General features: G+C 35.2%; 2 protein-coding genes, 1 non-coding gene and 2 pseudogenes across 3 annotated transcripts; 2 read left to right on the top strand and 3 right to left on the bottom strand.

Moving 5' to 3' along the window:
- Nucleotides 1–219: 219 nt before the first annotated feature.
- On the top strand, nt 220–2,047 carry LOC120140732 (transmembrane protein 230-like). The gene is made up of 3 exons (XM_039155715.1): nt 220–353; nt 886–1,211; nt 1,822–2,047. The coding sequence occupies exons 2-3, from the start codon at nt 941–943 to the stop codon at nt 1,974–1,976; spliced, it is 426 nt and encodes a 141-aa protein (XP_039011646.1). The 5' UTR covers nt 220–353; nt 886–940; the 3' UTR covers nt 1,977–2,047.
- A 1,057-nt stretch (nt 2,048–3,104) lies between these two features.
- TRNAA-UGC lies at nt 3,105–3,177 on the top strand. The gene has a single exon. It is a non-coding gene; the product is annotated as a tRNA-Ala (tRNA).
- A 145-nt stretch (nt 3,178–3,322) lies between these two features.
- LOC120140988 lies at nt 3,323–4,653 on the bottom strand. Its single transcript, XM_039155953.1, has 5 exons — nt 4,531–4,653; nt 4,368–4,430; nt 3,818–3,922; nt 3,535–3,732; nt 3,323–3,439 (listed from the first exon to the last, which is right to left on the bottom strand). The coding sequence occupies exons 1-5, from the start codon at nt 4,651–4,653 to the stop codon at nt 3,323–3,325; spliced, it is 606 nt and encodes a 201-aa protein (XP_039011884.1).
- A 1,017-nt stretch (nt 4,654–5,670) lies between these two features.
- Nucleotides 5,671–7,187, bottom strand: LOC120140987 (annotated as a pseudogene).
- A 2,528-nt stretch (nt 7,188–9,715) lies between these two features.
- Nucleotides 9,716–11,387, bottom strand: LOC120140625 (annotated as a pseudogene).
- Nucleotides 11,388–20,213: the final 8,826 nt, after the last annotated feature.

Genomic DNA, 20,213 nt, shown 5'->3' with positions numbered 1-20,213 from the left:
ATTTTATTATCATTGGACACTTTACCGAAAATATTAAAAAATATTGATATTTTAAATAAAAATAATAATATTTTAAATATTTTTTACTAATTTATTATTTAAATAATAATAAACCGATAACTATATTTTTTTTTAGTTTATATTAAATGTGTCCTACTGTATAACTTTCCCAAACAAAGAACTACTTCGAAACTAAAAGAACATAGAAGGGTATTTACGTCATATCATGTTAAACAAAGGAAACTTCCAAATTCTCGCTTCCAATCTTGAATATTTGCTTCGTGGTTCAACAAGTTTGATTCTTTCTTCATTCGTTGTACAGATTTGCCATCAAATTTCTTCTATTCTCCTCTGTAAGTCCTTTCCCCCTCTCTTTTGCGTCGTTAATTTTTCTAAATTTTTGATTTCGTAATCAAATTATTAGAAGCGACAAGATCTATTTGCAACTGGGTTTCTCGAGAATTGAATTTATATAGAGATTTTAGTTTCTGGGTCATTTAAATTTCTATCGCTTATTGTATTTAGTGGTTACCCAATTTAATATATAGCTAAAATAGGTTCTTTAATGCTATATTTGTTGTTTGTTGATTTTATTTTGTGTGCTGAATCGTCCATGTAGAAAAACTGCAACTTTGATGTTAATTACGCTGATTTCTGTTGAATTAATCAGTATCAACTGCTAAATTTTATATTCATTAAGCTTGGTTCTTTGAATTTGGATGTTCAGTGGTGATCTGGTTGTGTGCTTTCTGAGCAATAATATAGCTTTTTGTTCGTTGTTGCATTTAGTGGTATATACTATTTATTGGTGTATTTCTTTGATTCTTTCGTAACTTCTTTATTTGATATTTGGGATGGGCTAATTTGAGCCTTTTTTGTGTTTAGACGAATCTGGTTTAACAGCTAAGGATCCTAAGAGATAGTTGCGTGCTTAACTATTATGTCGTCTAGGCGTCATGTTCGTTACAGTCCTTTAGCCGTTGACGAAGATGATGATTATGTCAGTGGGAGGCGTTATGACCCGAGGTTTGATTATGCACCGAAAGCCTTTGATAGAGTCCCATGGAAATCCATTGTCCTTGCACTCTTTCTGCTTTGTCTAGGGTGCTTGCTTCTTTTTCTTTCGTTTTTCATCTTCACAGGGCATATGGGAGGAGAGCAATCGCAGGCGTATGGCCTCTTAGTGCTCGGAATTCTTACATTCCTTCCAGGTACACTTTTTAGTCCTCGGCATTCTTACTTGCCCTCAACTATACATGTTAAACTGGATGGTGTAGAAAGTATGTTTAACTGTTGAAATTTGGGATTTGTTTGACAGTTCAATGCATTTGTCATGGTTATGCTGAACTTGTTTCAGTATATCTGATAGTTAATGATATCTTGTTTCGTAACGGTGAACCTATTCTGGTTTCTCCTCTCTTTTTTAAATGTATCGCTTCACATTGGGAAGTTTTTGCTTAAGATGACATTTAGGTTATTTAGACTCGAGTGTAAGCGTTTAGATATATATATTTTGAAGTTTTGCAGATATTCGGAGTGACCTTAGAGGGTCATTTATACCCATATTCCATGTCTAGATATGCATCGGACAGGGGTGTCTACTTATTCGGAAACTCGATGTGCATTTGATCTGAAACTACTTATTTCACGACGACCGCAATTGAAACAAACATTCCTGCAATAGGCATTATGCATGAAATAGTGCATGACGATTACAACCACCATTGGTGTTGCTGGAAAAGTTATTGTCCTCTATTGTCGAACTTTGAAAGAGCTTGACCGACACTGTTCTTTTTATTGATTGGAATTTGTATGGTGCAGGATTTTACGAGACTCGGATAGCTTATTATTCTTGGAGGGGTGCTGATGGATACACCTTTGCTTCCATTCCAGAATTAAGACGTGATATTCATCCAGTCGATTCATCCCCTCCCTCCGCCTCCTCTTTTATCGAACTAAAGTGTGTTACATTATAGTTAAGAGCTTGATTAAAGCATCCTTACAATGCTGCAAATACTTTAATTTTGAACGCAATGGATTTGTTACTCCCAGCAACAAAAGGCAGAAAACTTCCTTTAGTTTTCGTTTCGTTCCTCTTAGAGAAAGTTGTCACACCCGGCCTCGAGTCTTGACCAATTAATTGATTGTTATGATCAATTAAATCATCCAATTTTTTTTTTTATTTTTTTGAAAGGGAAGATAATATGATTGTACTGAAGTACTTTTACACCACGCGAAATCGGTATCGAAAGGGCCTCATTAAAAAATCTACTTAAATTAATTGATTGTATCAACCAAGTCGTGTGTCACAACACCGACTGTTGTTGATTATTGTATATGAGGGTGGATAAACCCTTAATTTCACTATAAGATCTATATCGATCTCTTCATTTGATTCCTAGAGAATTCCTCTCAAAAGTCATTAAATCACCCATAAAATTTTAAACTTCTTCAACATCATCCACCTACAAATGGACTCTTTCCCGGGATATATTCATCTCATAAATGGCAGCCTCTCCACCATTCGATAGTCAAATGGAGCCTCCGATCTTTGAGAAGATCAAAACTCGAAATGGAATTTCTTTCGCGATTAATTAAATGACACGTTTGTAAATTTTTGAACATAGTCGACCCATAATCTTATTAATAATAAGATGATTTGTGATGTAATTTACTCAATATAAAAATGATTAAAAAGATAATCCAACGATACCTTTTAAGGCGGTTTCATTTTTAATAGCCGATGATATGATACTAACAATCGAAAATTAAATGGTTCATTCATAATTCTTTAAAAGTAGGTAACTCGTTTACAATGTTGCTAATAATTAAATGACTTGTGGTGTAAGTTAACGTAATAAATAATAATCGAAACCACAAAGCACACGAGTGCCATATCAGGTTCTCTTTCTCAAATCCTCTCCGATTTCTTTACTTCTATAATTTTCGAATTTTTTTTATCAGAATTTAAATTTAAATTTCCCGAAAATTTTGTTATCTTTCCAATTTATCGGAAGAAAGGATTTTCAGCTTAATTGAGCTAGTTTTCATTTGCTTTTGTTTTTAGTTTTGATATAATGTTTTTTAACAAGTCAATAACCAGCGGGGATGTAGCTCAAATGGTAGAGCGCTCGCTTTGCATGCAAGAGGCACGGGGTTCGATCCCCCGCATCTCCAACTTTTGCTTGCCAAAATATTTTGTGTTCCCATAGTTTAGAGCTTTAATTTAGCCTTACAGAGGAATCTAAACATGGAGTGCCCTTTATATCTAATGATCTTAAACAATCTTCCTTCTTCTTCAATGCAACACTGTTTTACATTTTTAAAGTTTGGTGAGGTTCCGGCGCTTATCGGATCTCTCATTCTTGAATTTTCTATAATCTGCAAGCCGCCTATCGTCCACATTCTGTGTCATCCTCTTAGCTATCTCTTCCATTACCTTTCAACACACAGTTTCAATCATAATTCACACAATGAAAATACAACTTCATTGAGAATATTGTTTACGAGTTGGGTTTTTGATGTACTTATTACCCCTTTCACAAGACTGTCGCGAATACCGTCCGGAATCAGCGTGAACGCCGGAGGATACATGATGCTTATGTTCAGCTCGGAGTCGCCCCTGATCTGGCTTTTGTTGCCTCTTCTATCCGGGTACAATCTTCCGTTCACAGCAAGTTTGAAATACGACGGATCAATAAAATTATCAAGCCCTTGGAGTTGCCATCTTGTCTGCAAGGCTTAATGACTCGTTTTTGTTTGCATAAAATGTCTTGTAATCCAAGCATAAGCTTTTTTAATTGAAATGTTTGCATACAGTGTGAAATTCAAGAACTTTTGTGACATCTTGAGGAACTTGTGGCGGGTAATCTCTGCCTTTTGATTTGCATCCCAACCTGAAGTCAATCATTGGCCATATATTCTGTGTTAAAATCTAAAAAGGTATCATCTTAACCCTCCATTCATCCTGCATAAGTTGAAGACATATGGGATCAAATTTAAGGTATAGTTTTTAACATTTAAAGGTGGATATTTGATACACTAATGATGATACATATCCATTAATCGAAAAAAAAAATATCATGTCAGTCATTTATGGTTCATCATTTCTGATTTGTACGGAAAACTACGATCGTTGAAGTAACAGTTGTTGTCCGTCTTTCTTGTGTGAGAGATGGACGCATAAAGAGAGAGTCCCCTCATCAAATACGTCTGATTGATTTTCATATCGACTCTTTAACTGTTGGTGTCAGATCTTTAGGATGGTGTGATGTCTCCAGGGAATTTATAGAATCTTTATTGACCAAGATTTGATAGTTTTCTAAAGGATTATCTCTGAATATATGACAATATGTAAAGCGGATTACCTGAGTATGCTGTTGGATACCATGATTTCCTGGAAAGGTGGCAACGAAAGCTCTAGGCCCATCCTCCAAATAATCATCAAACAATGCCCGTCTCAAAAGTTACCAAAAAATGAGTGAACCTTCAGTTTGAGATTTGAATCTTGAAGAAAAGAAAAAGGATTACCTGGGGAGTCTCGTAAAGGGGAATATCAGCGGACACTGTGGTTGAATAAGTAGCAGGCTTTGCTGCAAGCTTATTCCTCACCAAATATTTCTGGGATTTTGGTTTCATATTATTGCAGGCCATTCAACTAGCGGTTTCTTCACCTTCGTTTTCCCTTTCCCGTCCCTGAAACTACGCTCATAATAATAACAAAAAAGTTGCAATGGAACAGCTTTGCTCATATTTTTTTTCTCTGGTAAGATACCGATGCAGAAAAACAGACTGCAACATCTTCCATTTATTTATCTACTTGTTTATAAATTTTGATACATTAATTAATTTTAAAATATTTTTGTTTTGTTTTTTTTTATGTTTAATGTGATATTTTAATTATTATTATTTATTTAGTGAAACAAGAAGTATCTAAACTACATCTGGTAGATGGGCTTTAACTGTTGCCTTGAATCTGCAATGGAAATTGATGTTCAAGTAAGTTGTCTTTTTTCTATAATTCTTTCATCAATTTATATAAAGCATAAATGATTATAATATATATCTGTTTATACTTTTTTTAAACTCTTATAATACATTAGTTGCTCGAATACATAACCTCTAAGAAGAACAAATTCACTTTTATCACTATAATTTATCAATGAATTCGATACAAATCATTTTTAAAACAAAACATAACATGATATGAAAATAATATTATGTCTCAAAATGTATATAAAATAAATTAGTTACGAGATATATAATATGAAAGTTTTTTATTTTCATCGTCAATTGATTTTATATCAAAATAGAAAATATAAAAGGTTGATCTCAATAATCAGTGTTAATATGAACAGAAGTAAGATTTTATGATATAAATGAACTACAAATAAAAAAAACAAATATATTTATCGATAAAAAATATAAATACAAATATCTGTTTGTTTTTCCAATACATCCCTCGGTACAAGACAGAAGTAAGAAAATATTATTTTTTGGTAATAATATGGTTTAAGAAAACATGAAAAATCCAAATAATATGGTCTGAAGAAAAATACACTCAAGACTTTAAGGTGAAGCATCGAGCAATTTTTCCTTGCGCCTTAAGACTAAGCTTATAATGGCAGCAATGGAAGCAGGTTTTATTTTACGTATATAAATGGCCAAACGCATTTATGATCAACTCATGCAAAGCTTCTGCTGTGATTTCTAGGCATTAACTGGGATTCTGTGGCCCATTCTCTGAGCAAGCCAAGAGTGTTCTGGATCAGTGTCGATGAATTTATGTACAAGGAACACTTCTGCTTCTTCGTTGTTCAGTTCTTTGGACCACGCCACTCGTTCGTTTCGTTGCGCACCCGGCCCGAAACATCTGCAGTTTCGATTAAGGAAAACACCTCAATATCAATCATTTAGATTATCGGTTCATCTTTTGAATAAACTCGTAATTTATCGATCCAGGAGATATATACCTGAACTCGTAAAAGCAAACACTCTTCTCCTTTTCTGGATCTTCCCAGTTATTCCAACCTTCGTTTTTGATACATTTGTCAATGAAAGTGAATGCAAAGAGCACCCTTGCAAAGGGTTCCCATGGACGCCCGAGGAATGCGTACCCGGGCTCTCCGTTGCCGGTTATGACACATCTGCAACGATATCACAAGTCGTTCATAGGAAGAATTGCAAATGATGGAAGTAAACGTTGTTATCTGATCACGGACCTCAGAAACACATAAGCGGTCGTTTCCTCGGCAGTAGTGCGTTTGTGCGCAGTTACGAAACCAGGTGACTTGCAGTGCAGATGACAATGTTCAAAGAGAGCTGTACTGCTTCCGAAAATATAGTCCACGTTTCCTTCGATATAGCAATCTCTCAAGTAGTGTCTTCCCTTGTGCAGGTAAAGAGTGTCCTGCAAATGTTATGTTAATCATGAACCACTGAAATGCTATGTTATTTGGACTCGAATGAGAATATCAGATATTTGGACTCGAATGAGAGTATCGGATATTTGTACTCAAATTGTCGAACGAGTAACTAAGTACCTGCCACCCCAGAAATCTGCAACTATAGAATGCACACCGATCTCCTGTAACCCTGACTGCCACAGCTTGGTGTGAACCCTGGAAGAAAGAAATTAAAAAGATTAATGAAATACCAACTATCGTCTCATATTCATGTGTCGGACATACATTTTCGAAACTAAGCATAAAAAGAAGGGGAAATTTAAGATTTTACCTCTGGAGCACTATTTTCAAAGAGACATTTTCAGCAATGAAATCGTCTCCTTCCACTATCACACTCCCGGAAGCGAACGTGCCTTTTCCAATCACACTCTCATCCTTCGAAAAGAAAAAAAATTACTCAATGAACAATCACAAGTACATTGATCGCACACTAGAATAAACATTAAGACTTACATGAAAAATTTATCGGAAGTAGTGTACCAGGTGATGTTCGGTTTTAGAAGCGGTGTTGTCCCATGTAAGAATAGTGTCCTCAGGTCGGACACCGACCAAGGTGATGAGTTTCTTGTCCTTGGGAATGAAAACGGGTTGCTTGTAAGTACCAGGTGAGATGCGGATGATGGTTCGAGTGGTGCTGTTGAGTTCGACGGCGTCTATGGCTTCCTGTACTGTTTTGTGTCGGCGTTGCCGTCTTGGGACCGTGATTACCTTTGGTTCGGCCATTGGATCAGAAAACAGTGCTCGGTTTGTATGTATGAAACGTAGTGAATTTGTGTCGAGAGAAGAGGAAGAAATGGTGTGTCATATAGTGTGGGATGTGGCTAAATATAGTGAAGGACCGATTGAATAGAGTGAAGCTGGAAATGGCACTCCATATATTATGGGACTTTGTTTAGCATATCGTTAGTGGTTAGTATCATGTTTTGACTTTTTTCTTTCGTTTTTTCAAAACTTGCATAATATCAAGATTAGCTCCCAAGGTTTATTAGATAATCATTTTGGTCCATTTCTTTTGGAAGTATTTTAACTCAACGTTTCATTTTGAGACAAAAAGGTCCCTTCAGGATGAAAACCACTAGTAAACAAATAGTTAACGCTCTAAAATAAAGAAGTTTTTACCCTAAAATGTTAGGACCCAAAGTGCTCCAAAAAAAAAAAGAGCAAGAGTCAAATTAAACAACTATTAATCAAATGTTAGGAGCCTTTTTGCCCTAAAATAAATGTTGAAGGCCAAAATGCTCCAAATTTTAAAATATCATTTTAATAAACATTGAGAATTAATTTTGGCATTATATCTTAAATCTTTTATTGAAAGCTTAATCGTAAAATTTGAACTTAACCTTTGTTTATTCCTTAAAATTGATCTTTATTCTTCCTGTTTTAGATGTTAATTTTAATATATCTATTAGTTTTAGATGAAAATTTATTAATTGATTGCCATTATAACACTTTAAACGCATATAATTATTAATATTTAATATTTTATCTTACAAGTTACATTTTTAAATTATTTATATAATTTTGGATTTTAACATATACTAAAAAATTTTGGTAATTATTCGATCATTCGTTGTTGTTACATATAATTGTATTAATAAATTTATAATAACTCTCTAACAATATATTATATCTATATTTAAATAAAATCAAAGTTTATACTTAATGATCTCTAATTTATGGACCTTTGATGTGAGCATGTAAAGTTAATTTTTTTAAATATATCATTTGAATAACAATCCGTATTCAAATTATATAAGTATATACCCAACATCTTAAAATTATAATTAATATTCGGACGTGCATAAATTTAAACATTATACTTCACACCATTACTATATATGTCCCCTAAAATTTATAAGTCCGATCATTCTTAAAATTTTAAAAGTCCGTTCATTGTATAAAATCTTACATCCGTCTATGATAGCAACACAAGAGCTCGAATAAAGTCTTGTCATTTAGGAACGACAATAACCTAACCTGGTACAAAGACAATGGATAAGAAGCAAATATGCAAGCAAACAAACAAGGTTCAGTGCATTTGCATAAAATATCTAACAAAGGAACTCCCAAAGTTTCTTGCATTCCATTATTAGCTTCACAAACATATATATATATATATATATAAAGAAACTTTTGTTAAAAACAGGACTTTGGCATGAAAAAGAAAACCCATTCAATTATCCTCCATTCTGAAATATTTTAATATTTAAAGAATAATAATATACTAAGCTTGAAAAAAATTGTTTAGGAATTTTGTATATATAAATCAAAGTTGGGATTATTATATTGTATGATGGATGACAGATAGAATTATATGAGAAAACAACCATTATCAACATATAGTTATAGGCTAATAAAATAGGCGTGTTAAAACTTCAATAGAGTGAGGATAAACTTCCTCTCATCTCTTGTAACATGGGACCAAAGCATATTAATATTACCTTTCTCTCTCACTGGAAGGATAACAAGTCCATTTTCTTTGAAGTCTTTTAAAAACTTATCAAATAAATAAATAAATTTTGATCCCTAAGTAGATGACCCTCCACCAAAGGACATTTGATAAGGCATTTGAAAGTGAAGAAAGTGGAAGGAGTATGATTAGAAGATAAAAGGATGTGGTACAACACAAGAAACACTAACATACAAGCTGATAACAAGTTAAAGACCCTTTACTTTCTTACTGTAATTCCATAGGATTCGTAGGTCAGAAGGGGTAAGCTTTAGAAGACCTAAAGCCACTTGCATAAAGCAGACTATAGCTACATTAGGTATATTTTTATCGATTTGAATAAGTACATAAAAATCAATAAGTAGAAGAAAAAATAATAATAAAATATGAACGTTTTGATATTAATCTTATTGCATATGACGAATGATGGGTAGCGATTGACCAAAGGCAATGATTAGAGGAGTTTATGTTTTACCACAAAAAAATGAAAGAAATAACCAACTCATTGCGTCATTAACGATTTAATAATCTAACTAAATCCAAAATCAAATCCAATACTTATATTGAAGCATTTAAAATTAAGTTCTAAAGTAAATTTAATGATTAATCCTATAATTTATCATATTATTTATTATTAATCATTGATAAGCTCTTGGTTGGTGGCCTAACATGTGACACAATCCATGGAAAGAATAAGACTTGCTATTTGCTAACTATGATTTTGTTTTTTTTCTAAAGCATATGTCCGATACATTTTTAAACTGATATATTATATTCACCACTCACCCAAATTCGAATAAAATTAACTAAAAATTACAACAGTTTTGTATAAAACAAATTTGTAATGCCAACATGATCTTGAAAACCTACAATGGCAATGAAAACCTTAAACTTTTTGAACTACTTACAACACATTTATTTTCTTTACTTTTCCTACTAATGTTGAAGAAATCAATCTATTCACTCATAAATCTATATGACAGTAATATTCTTGGATCTTGAAACTCTTCCAATCTATGTAGATTTTCTTTTTTCTTTTTTCTTCAGTCTTCAAATTCAATAACTCCAGAAGCAATTACCCAGGTCTATGGTCCTGCAGCACATGAAGGATCTTCAATCATTTCGGGGTTCGATACGGCTGAATCCTGGGAAATATCTGGTTTTGATTTCTGTTTTCCTTGACTTTGGATTAACATCTTCAACAGAGACTGATCTTGAACCCAAAAATATTCCGGGTACTGCAAGTTTCCGATGTTCGGGTTGATTTGGTTGGCATTGGTGGTGTTGTATGAGGAGTTGTGCAGAGAATTTGCAGACGATGATGAAGAAGGTAGGAGGGACGTGTCAAAGCTATCGATCATTTCATCCAGTGCTTTACCGTCGTCCATGGGTCGGAGAAGCAGGTCACGTTTGACGTCTCACCGATGGCGACGGTTCTAGTTTCGCTGTTGTGCGGCGGTGAGGAATCCACTAATGGAGGCAACCAGAAATGTGTATTTTCTTACCACTGGGACTCTTTTGGAATACTCTACAAATAACCCAGTCGTTCTGAAAAGGAAACAAGTTAAAAAAAAACAACAAGAGTGAATAAACCATTGAAGGGACTCAGCGTGAACTTAAGTAACGTTGTTAGAATAGAGGCTACTATATAAGAATAACGATACCGCATGAAACTGTTACTGTACTACAGCGATATTCATATTAATTATATCATTAATTCTAAATATGAATGCAATCCCAATTTAAATTCCTGAAAATCGGAATTGGATACAGAGGAAAACAGAGATGATAACCTTGGCTGTTTTGGGAAGATTGAAAATGGAAAACTGGCCTTCCAAACGAAATTCATGCATGACCCAATTGTTTTTCCACCTTTGGGTGCTCTTCCTTTGTAGAAAACCAAAGTTTTCTTCATCCCAACAAGTGATTTCCCTTTGAAAATGTCTTTATCTTTGCCTGTGGCTTTCCAGTAACCGGCATCGGTTGCCCTGTTTGTTCTCAGACCAGTGGGGTATTTCCGGTCCCTAAAGCAGAAAAAATACCACTCTTTCTCCCCATTTTGGCTCTCCCTTTTTCATTTCAACAAACACATGGAGAACACAGAAGTGAGGCAGAATCAAAATCAATGTTTCCGAAAGATACAAGAGAGAATTAAGAACTTACGAGGCAAATCCCAAGGCTCACACTTGTTCAAATCAACCTCACCAATGGCGATACAAGAGTACAAGCTGTTGAGAACCTTCTTGGAAAGGTAGTGAGTTATCAACTCTTCATCGGTGGGGTGGAATCGAAATCCCGGAGGCAATTCTAGTTGTTCATCTTCGTTCCTAAAGCTACAAATGTTTTCCATTTCAAAACCCTTCCTTTAGTTCCCTAATTTGATGATCTAAACTATATACTAAATGAAGAAAATCAACGAAACCCAATGTTTAAGAGATGAAGAAAACAATGAACAAACAGGTTAAGAAGAAAAGGAAGTGGTGCCAGCACAAGGAAGGCCATAAATACTGGGTTTTTAGGAGGAAAGAAGCGTGGATTGTAAGGCTCTTGGTAGATAGTTTCAACTTTCAAACACTGTTGTTGAAATCGATTGAACAGAATGGAAAATTGATGGTTTAATATAATATAATATTTTGATTTTAATTGAGATTTAAACTCATATTTTTTTTATAATTATAATTATTCAGATTATATTGATTGTGAATATAATCTATTAAAAAAATAAAATTGATAAGGATAATCTAAAATGATAATTAAATGAACTAATCGATTCGGTGGATTCAACCTAAACTTATTTTTGAACATTGCTTTTGAAGCATTAACTTTATAAATGCGTGTATGTATTGGTAACATTAACAACATATGCCGATGAAATTTATAAAGTAACGACTGCGAATTTAAGTTATAGTAATGATTAAAATATCTTTTTCAGATGATTTTTTTTTAAAAAAAAACTAATTAAAAGTTTTTTTTGGAGAATGACAAATGACTTTTATTAATAAAAACAATCGAAAGAATCATAATTATAACACATTAAAACATAAAGAAAAAAATGTGGACAACAGTTACCAAAATTTTTTTAATACAAAAACAAAATTATTAAACTCTTAGATACGGAAAAAAAGTGGAACATTTCCTTGAGAATTAGATTTAACATCAAAAGAATTCAGTAAACTTCATACAAATTTATTATCTCTGTCAAACGAGACGTTTTACGAAGTGATGAAGGAGTGGTGAGTGAATTAAATTATCTGGCAGGCTATTTCGCTACATAATTTTGTTTAATACAACAAACAACCTTGTATCAAATAGAAGATCTAACTATACATGATCACCGACAAACATATAAGAAAACAAATGTTATGAGGATCTTTGTGTGAGTACCAAAAACGATCATACATGTTGTTAACACTTCTGAATCGTTATATTCTTGATACTTGATATAAACTCTCTTTTTTCATTAAATACTTAGTATAACCATTTGTAAAGAGAGAAAAAACAATTCAAATTATCTTTGTTAGTTATGTTTTAATCTAAAGTCATCTACTTTGCTTTACTTATTTTTGTTTAATTCAAGAAAAAATAGCATATTATCTATTGCTTAAAATCATCATCGATGGTTTTGATATTAATCTGACGATCCTGACACGATGGTTTATGTGTGAATGATAACATCGGAGATAAACTTAATTAATTTTTTTTAAAAATAAATAATTTACTTAAACTTTAAGCAAGAAATAAAAATCGAGAAATTGATTAAACCTTAACATAATAAAAAAATAAAATATTTAAAAATAAATAAATATTAGAGTAATAATATTTGCAACAAAATCAACTCTTATGTCATTTTTATTCTGTCATATTGTAGACACTCATTTTCGTCCATTTTTTTGTTTATTTATTATTATTATTATATATATCTATATATATATTATTTACTTTGCAAACGGTCTTTGAAAATACTTATAATATACATAATTTTTGAAAACATTTTGAAAATGTATATAATATATAGTTTTAAAAATATTTTTTGAAACTATATATTATATAGTTTTTAAAACATTTTAGAAAATATATATAATATATAGTTTTTAAAATCATTTTTGAAAAATTATATAATATATTGTTTGAATTTTTTTAAAACATTTAAAATATATAATTTTGAAAAACATTTTAAAAATATATATATATTTTTAAACCATTTCTGAAAATATATATTATAAAATTTTTAAAACGTTTTTAAAAACATGTATAATATATAGTTTTTAAAGCATTTTGGAAATTTATATTACATATTTTCGAAAATATTATATAATATAGTATTATTTATTATTTTATTTCTTATTATTATTTATGCTTTTTGCAGGGTCCAAGTCAAAGATTTGTTTTGGGTCCAATATGGTCCAAGTCCGGTCCAAACACTGGGCCTGAACTAGCCCAGCAGAAGATACAGTTCAGGGTCTAGAAACCCTAGTCATACATGTCACAGGCGGCGCACAAGGGGGGCAACCAAACGTCAAGCCCGAGCCGGCCGGCCGGGAAAATCGGGACTGCACCATCCCGAGAATCCCGGCCACGTAAACGTTGAGGGGAACGACCCCGTTATCATCGGAAACGGCCTTCACCGAGGGGTTATAAATACCCCGGTGAGGCCAGGAGGGAGGGGGCAGACACACATCAAAAGAACCGTAAACCCAGAAGCCTAGAAACAAAGAACCCATCGAGAGAACAAAACACGAAAACATCTCAGTACCACACCGAGAGACCAACGACCATAAAAATAGAAGCATCATCGAGCCACAACCGAACAAAAAGACCATCAACAACAGACAAAAATCATCACAAAAATACAAGCCAAAGGCCGAAGCCTCTCAGTAAACAAACCAAAACAAGCACGTAGAGAAACCACAAAGCCAAAGGCCTTGAGAAACGAAGGGACACCGGCGAGAGGGGTAAAAAACCGAAACTTGCACTTTAGATCTACGCCGTTTTGGGGATATTTGAGGGATTTGGACTTTGGATCGACGCTCGGGGTGTCAAGGAGAGTGTCCTAGGCATGTTTAGATTTTTCGACCACCGCCGGTAGTGGCCGGAGGCGGCGCCGGACAACCTCAGGCGAGAGAGCCTCAGAGAGATTTGTTTCTCTCAAATTCAGAGAGAACACGGGCGAAAATAAGAGAAATGAATTGCAAGGAGGCTTATTTGGGCATTTATATACGGAGGACCGGAGTGCAATAGATGATTTCTAAATCCTCTCTGCGGTCCCTATAGCTTTGAATCGCTTTACAATTCGGTCATCAGTTGTAATTTGGCCTCGAAATTTTTAATTTTATCAATTTGACCATGGTTTATATTTTTACATTTTTGTGAATTGGCCACTCACTTATGATTTTATTTTGCAGGTCATTTTTCTAATATCAATTTAACCCATTAATTCCAATTTTGTTCAATTTGATCCTTCAAGTTTTATTTTATCATTATTAGTATTATTTTTTTTATTAGTATTGATTTCGAACTTTAATTCTTTTTTGATTCCTTTACTATTTCTTTTTTTTTCATTATCATTCTTTTCTTTATATATTTAAAAAATCCAATTTTATTTATCATTTTTTTCTATTTTTTTATTTTATTTTTAAGCTTATTTTATTTTTTTTATTTATTCTTTCCTCTTTTTTTTCTTTGTATTTATTTTGATTTGTTTTTTTTTATTTGTTTATTATTGAATTATCTTTTAACATTTTATCTTTTTCAGAGAAATTTTAATCGGTCAAAGGTAAGTAACTCGAATCGGATTTTTAAATTTCAATTTAATTTTTTAATTTTTGCAATTAAAGACAACCGATAAATTAATTGGTACCGAAAGGGCGGTTCAAGGGTGCTAATCCTTCCTTGACCGTAACCGACTCCCGACCCGACACATTTCTGGTACAACGTAGATCAGGTAAGATGGTGTCCGACCCACCTAAATTCGTTTTAAAGTGGTCGGTGGCGACTCCTAACCCATTTTTCAAGTCGAAGCCCAATTCCGGGGCCCAACCGAAAGACGGTTGCGACAGCTTGGCGACTCCGCTGGGGACCGGTAAGTGAGTCAGGCCGAAATTAATTTTCGGCTGTCTTTTATGCAAAAATGGTAAATTTAAATTTAAATTTATTTATTCGATTCCAGTTATTTACCTTTGATTATTTTTTTAAATAAATAGTTGTACTAACATTTTTTAATGATTTCAGATTTTTCAAGTTTTCATCTCAGGCTCTATACCCGAGCTCCGAACCCTTTTAAGTGGGGGCGAAAGCGACGCCTTCGTGTGAATTTATTCACCGTATGGGCCTAGCAAGTAACCTTCGGGATTCATATACCTTATGTCTTCGTGTGAATTTATTCACCGTGCGGGCATAAGGGAATGTGTCCTCTCGAGTTTAACTTAGTCCATACAAGCCTGTGATGGGTTTAGGACTAAGGTCTGGCAAGCCCAAGGGGGCACCGGAAAGGAGAACTCGAGTACCATTTTTTAGAACCTAAACGGGAGAGTACAGGGAATTAGAGCCCGCCCCAAAACCTTATTCCAAACCCTAGGATGTTTTATTTCCTACTTATTTTCTGTTCAAAGCATGCGAACTAGACAAACATGTGGTTAGGTTTTGTTTGAAATTAGCATGCGGGATAGAGATCATGTCCGGGTAGGAATAATAAGCATGTGGGGTAGATATCATGTGGGGTAGCATTTTTCATTTTTATTATTGTTTTGATTTACCTCACTAACCCTTTTATTTTTTTGTTCTCTTTTATTTTGTGTTCATCGTTTGCATCATTTAAAACGATGTGTTGATCCACCAAAATGTTTGTTAAACATGAATAATCTGTATTAATGGACAAAGGGATTATAATACAAAGAGATAAAAAGCTCAGAAGTCCAGCCGTGGTCAAAGAATACTCAGAGGCAAAGGTTGCAGGGGCAGGACGAGGAAAATGTTGTTGACCCAGACGCTCCTTTTGAAAACTACGATAACAAGTGGCGAAACCCCAGTTAAGCCGCAGACCATTATTGACAAATTCTAGAAATAAGTCGATAAACTTCGGATAAAGGGCTCCAATAGCACTTTCGTTTGGATCAAGCTCGACATAGGGTGAAAGTCGGAGATGCAGTCCTTCGAGACCCTTTTGGGGCAAGCAGCCCATCACCTGCACAAGTTTAGCCAAAGGAGCCGGAATGGTTCGACAGGATATTCAACCAGTGAAAAAGACGAATCAACTTGTCAGAAGCTGTACAGGATTTGTACCACCTAAAAAAAAAGTTTTTTGTCTCTTCAGATGTAACACTTTTGTCACCAATAAGGGTTATTCAGAATAACAGGCACATTTTTTGGATCAATGCCTTGGACATTTCATGCATCATGCATTTAGACATTTTGCATTTCGTTATTTTCTTTGCATTTTGTTATTTTCTTTGCATTCACATTAACTAACATATACATGTCTCATCAGAAGGGGAGTAAATACTGGATACACCGTCTCAAGCATTGGACACACCCCATCCACATAACACTCGTTTGAAGAAGAAGAGGATGGAAGCCAGAATTACACAAATCGAGGAGAATATGTTAAAAATACAAAAAGAGCTAGAAGACAAGATAAACCAGAACAGTCGAAATACTCTAGAAACAATCACAAAGAACCAAGAGTCCTTGGTTGATCAGATCGTTGCCAAGTTAATTGGCCTACAACAGACCAGTGCGCCTGGGGCAGGTTCATTGGAAGGGGTAATTATACAACCTACCCCACAAGTGGTTATCTCACCTGAAATCTTACCAGAACTCTGAGGGGACTCATCGACGGCAAAAGCAAAGCCCTCGTCCTCTGTATTTAACCTTAAGGACAATCCGGGTTATTACCATGTACCGGATTTGGACGAAGAGGACAAAGCGAAGAAGATGGAGGAAAAAATCAAACAATTGGAAGACCAAATGAATATAGTCAAAGGAGACCGTGACTACCATGAAATCGATGCAACGGAACTTAGTCTAGTCCCGGACTTGGTTCTTCCCCCGAAATTTAAGTCCCCAGAATTCGAGAAGTTTGACGGGAACAGTTGCCCATCCGCTCACATCACCGTGTTTTGCCGAAAGATGACAGGATATGGAGGAAATGACCAACTCCTGATCCACTATTTTCAGGATAGTCTGTCGGGCTCAGCCATTCGGTGGTACAACCAGCTCAGCCGATCAAATATCAAGACCTGGAAGGACCTGGCCAAGTCATTTCTGGAACAATACAAGCATAACAATGATATAAGGCCAGATCGAGTTATGCTACAAAACATGGAAAATAAGCATAACGAGAGTTTCAGGCAGTACGCACAAAAATGGAGGGACTTGGCTGTGCAAGTTCATCCACCGTTAGATGAAAAGGAAACTCAGAAACTTTTCGTGCAGACTCTGAAGGCTCCATACTTCGGGCATCTGGTGGCGATCACATCAGGAAGCTTTTCAGACTTGGTTATGGCCGGAGAAATGATTGAGTCGGCCATAAAGCAAGGCAAGATTAAGGATGAGGAAGCCAGTAAGAAGCCTCCTACGAGGGAGAGGGATGGAGAGGTTAATAACATCAAACACTCCAGGAAAGGTGTTACAATCTCCAGCCCAAAATCAACTGCAGCTGTACCGTTAGGTACTTCTAAACAAGATTCCAGGAGGGAAAGGGAACATTTCGACCCAATTCCCATGACCTACAAAGAGCTTTACCAGCAACTTCTTGACACCCATGTGGTGTCACCATATCCAGTAGAATCCATGAAGCCCCCATACCCAAGTGGTATGATGAGAATGCGTATTGTGAATATCACGGCGGAGTCCCAGGGCACACAATTGAGAACTGTTACGCATTCAAGAGGGTTGTACAAAAGATGCGTAACCAGAACTGGATCGACTTCAACAACTTGGGGGCATCCAAGGAGGAATCATTCATCATTGAGGCATTCTGTTTGACTTCGTCTTTCTTCCATTTTTTCTCAAGTTTTTGTAAAGACATTTTAATCAAATTTATGTTACTTTAAAAGATGTTAAGCAATGGATCATATTTGCAAATTTGCAATTCTTTGCATATCATTTGAATTAAGAAACTCTGTAAACGGTCAAGTTACGAATCTTTGACGAAGTAACATGATTTAAAACAAGGACTTTGACCTTATCCAGAATATACCCTCAAACACCATACCCGTTCTTGGAATTAACCAATTTTCCTTTCATAAGGTGCGGACAACATGGGGCGTTTGCATATGAAGATTACTATACTTTTATTTAAGACGTTCAGTGGTGATAATGATCTTCACAGATGGAATAGTCGAGTAAGTGAATCTAGTTTAGGCCAGTTGCTTGAAAATTGAACTAAAGATGAAATTGTTGACTTTCAACAAATACCTAGGCTATAACAGGTTCTTCTTAACAATCTTAAGAAATTAAATCCGTAAAAAACTGAGCTATTCCGCTAAGGCAATTGGGTTATAGAGGAAACTTGAAAGCCCTGGCCTTATGAGTAGATTACGTTAAACCATGACATTGCTCGGACACTTGGCAATTCGGTGTTTGCTCCACTGCTCTTGTAGGTTGAAGACTCTGTGATGAGATGAACCCTTCAGTTGACTTGATAAGAGTGATTATAATGTTAAGTTGTCCCTCTAAGGCAATTGGTTAAATGCCCCGGCTTTATGGATTCAGCTAGCCAGATAATGACAAATTAAATCAAATTTATCTAAGAAATTTTCGGTAAAATGGACTAAGAGAGTTAAGGAACACCTGTTATAGTCAACTACACACGAGCACTCAAGAATTTCATTTTTAGACCGATATTTTTTGCACTGCCTTTGTTGGAAGAGCCTACAAAGCTTGAACAAATGAAAGATTTCAGAGGACTGAGATAAAAGGTCTAGTAATTGATCATGCTAGTTGCGTCATTTTGTCAGCACCCAATTAAAGTGCCAAAGCATGTTGCGATATTTAAAAAATGACATTTTTTACCAAAAAACCTTAAAAAGGAGGCCAACCTAAAGCCGACTCGTCCCTTTGAACATTTGTCAAAGATTTGTAACTCTGCAAGCATTAAAAGAGCTCTTGATTCCTTTGATATTTTTTGAAATCACATTTACAATTTGATTCAATTGCGAACAATACTTTACAACATTTTTATCATTTCTCTCTCCTGAATCAGGAAAAAGGAAAAAACGTTTTCAAACAGAACAATCTCAGATATGAAATGTCTGTAAAGCCCAAGCTCGAGAAGCAAATGGGGCACGATCGATTCCATGGACCAGATTGGCAGGCAAAGCACGAGACTCCGTCCAAGAAATAACACATAATTTATTCATGTTGCATGCATCTTAGACTTAGGTGCATCACATCATCATTTTAGCGTACATAATTTTGCAGCTTTCAGAGGCAAGCTTCGACTTCAGGATGAAGGGTTACTCGACTTGCAAGCACCTTTAAAGAATGAGGGTGTAACTCAGCAGCAAAAGCTACACCTCAACCGACTTTACATAACCATAGATCTCAGAACCAATTTCAGATGGGTTCGAGAACCAGTTCAGATCAAATCTAGTTCGGTTCAAACCCACCAGGAGCAACATGTTTTCAGTTAACACTTTCAAGCCAGATTTCAATTCCACGACGGAAGATATCCGGCTGTCAGAATTATCAGTAGGTTTTCCCAGACCAGCTTAGATGAACCACCGGAAGAATCATGACCGTTTTCGACCCGTAAGGGAAGCATTTTAAACAAACTATTTGCAGCTTAGCTCAAGGCCAGAAGGGCTACCTGCCACCAAGACCTTCGAGTTCGACTACGCTCAGCTCCAAGGCATCATTTGCAGAATAGCTTAAGTCGAGAAGGGCTATCTGCCAAAGACCCTTAAGTTCGATTACACTCAGCTTCAAGGGCATAACATTTACAACATAACTCAAGGCTAGAAGGGTTATCTGTTAGCAAAGACCTTTGAGTTCGACTACGCTCAGCTCCTAGGCACATCATTTGCAGAATAGCTTAAGTCGAGAAGGGCTATCTGCCAAAGACCCCCGAGTTCGATTACACTCAGCTTCGAGGGCACATCATTTGCAGCATAACTTAAGTCGAGAAGGGTTATCTGCCAACCAAAGACCTTTGAGTTCGACTACGCTCAGCTCCAAGGCATGTCATTTGCAGCACAACTTAAGTCTAGAAGGGTTGTCTACCACCAAAAGACCTTTGAGTTCGACTACGCTCTCCAAGGCACATCATTTGCAGAATAGCTTAAGTCAAGAAGGGCTATCTG

This window comes from Hibiscus syriacus, unplaced genomic scaffold (genome assembly GCF_006381635.1).
Source record: "Hibiscus syriacus cultivar Baekdansim isolate YM2019G1 unplaced genomic scaffold, ASM638163v2 tig00110788_pilon, whole genome shotgun sequence".
Lineage (NCBI taxonomy): Eukaryota > Viridiplantae > Streptophyta > Magnoliopsida > Malvales > Malvaceae > Hibiscus > Hibiscus syriacus.
Note: the sequence above shows the minus strand (reverse complement) of the source record. Positions and strands in the feature narration are given on the sequence as shown.

What these genes read in the sequence shown, in the direction of transcription:
- LOC120140988 (XM_039155953.1), bottom strand. Translation starts at nt 4,653, where the DNA reads ATGGCCTGCAATAATATGAAACCAAAATCCCAGAAATATTTGGTGAGG. An exon ending in CCCTTTACGAGACTCCCCAG is followed by an intron (nt 4,431 to 4,530) that starts GTAATCCTTTTT and finishes GATTATTTGGAG; the next exon opens with GATGGGCCTAGAGCTTTCGT. An exon ending in GTATCCAACAGCATACTCAG is followed by an intron (nt 3,923 to 4,367) that starts GTAATCCGCTTT and finishes ATTTTAACACAG; the next exon opens with AATATATGGCCAATGATTGA.
- LOC120140732 (XM_039155715.1), top strand. Translation starts at nt 941, where the DNA reads ATGTCGTCTAGGCGTCATGTTCGTTACAGTCCTTTAGCCGTTGACGAA. An exon ending in AATTCTTACATTCCTTCCAG is followed by an intron (nt 1,212 to 1,821) that starts GTACACTTTTTA and finishes TGTATGGTGCAG; the next exon opens with GATTTTACGAGACTCGGATA.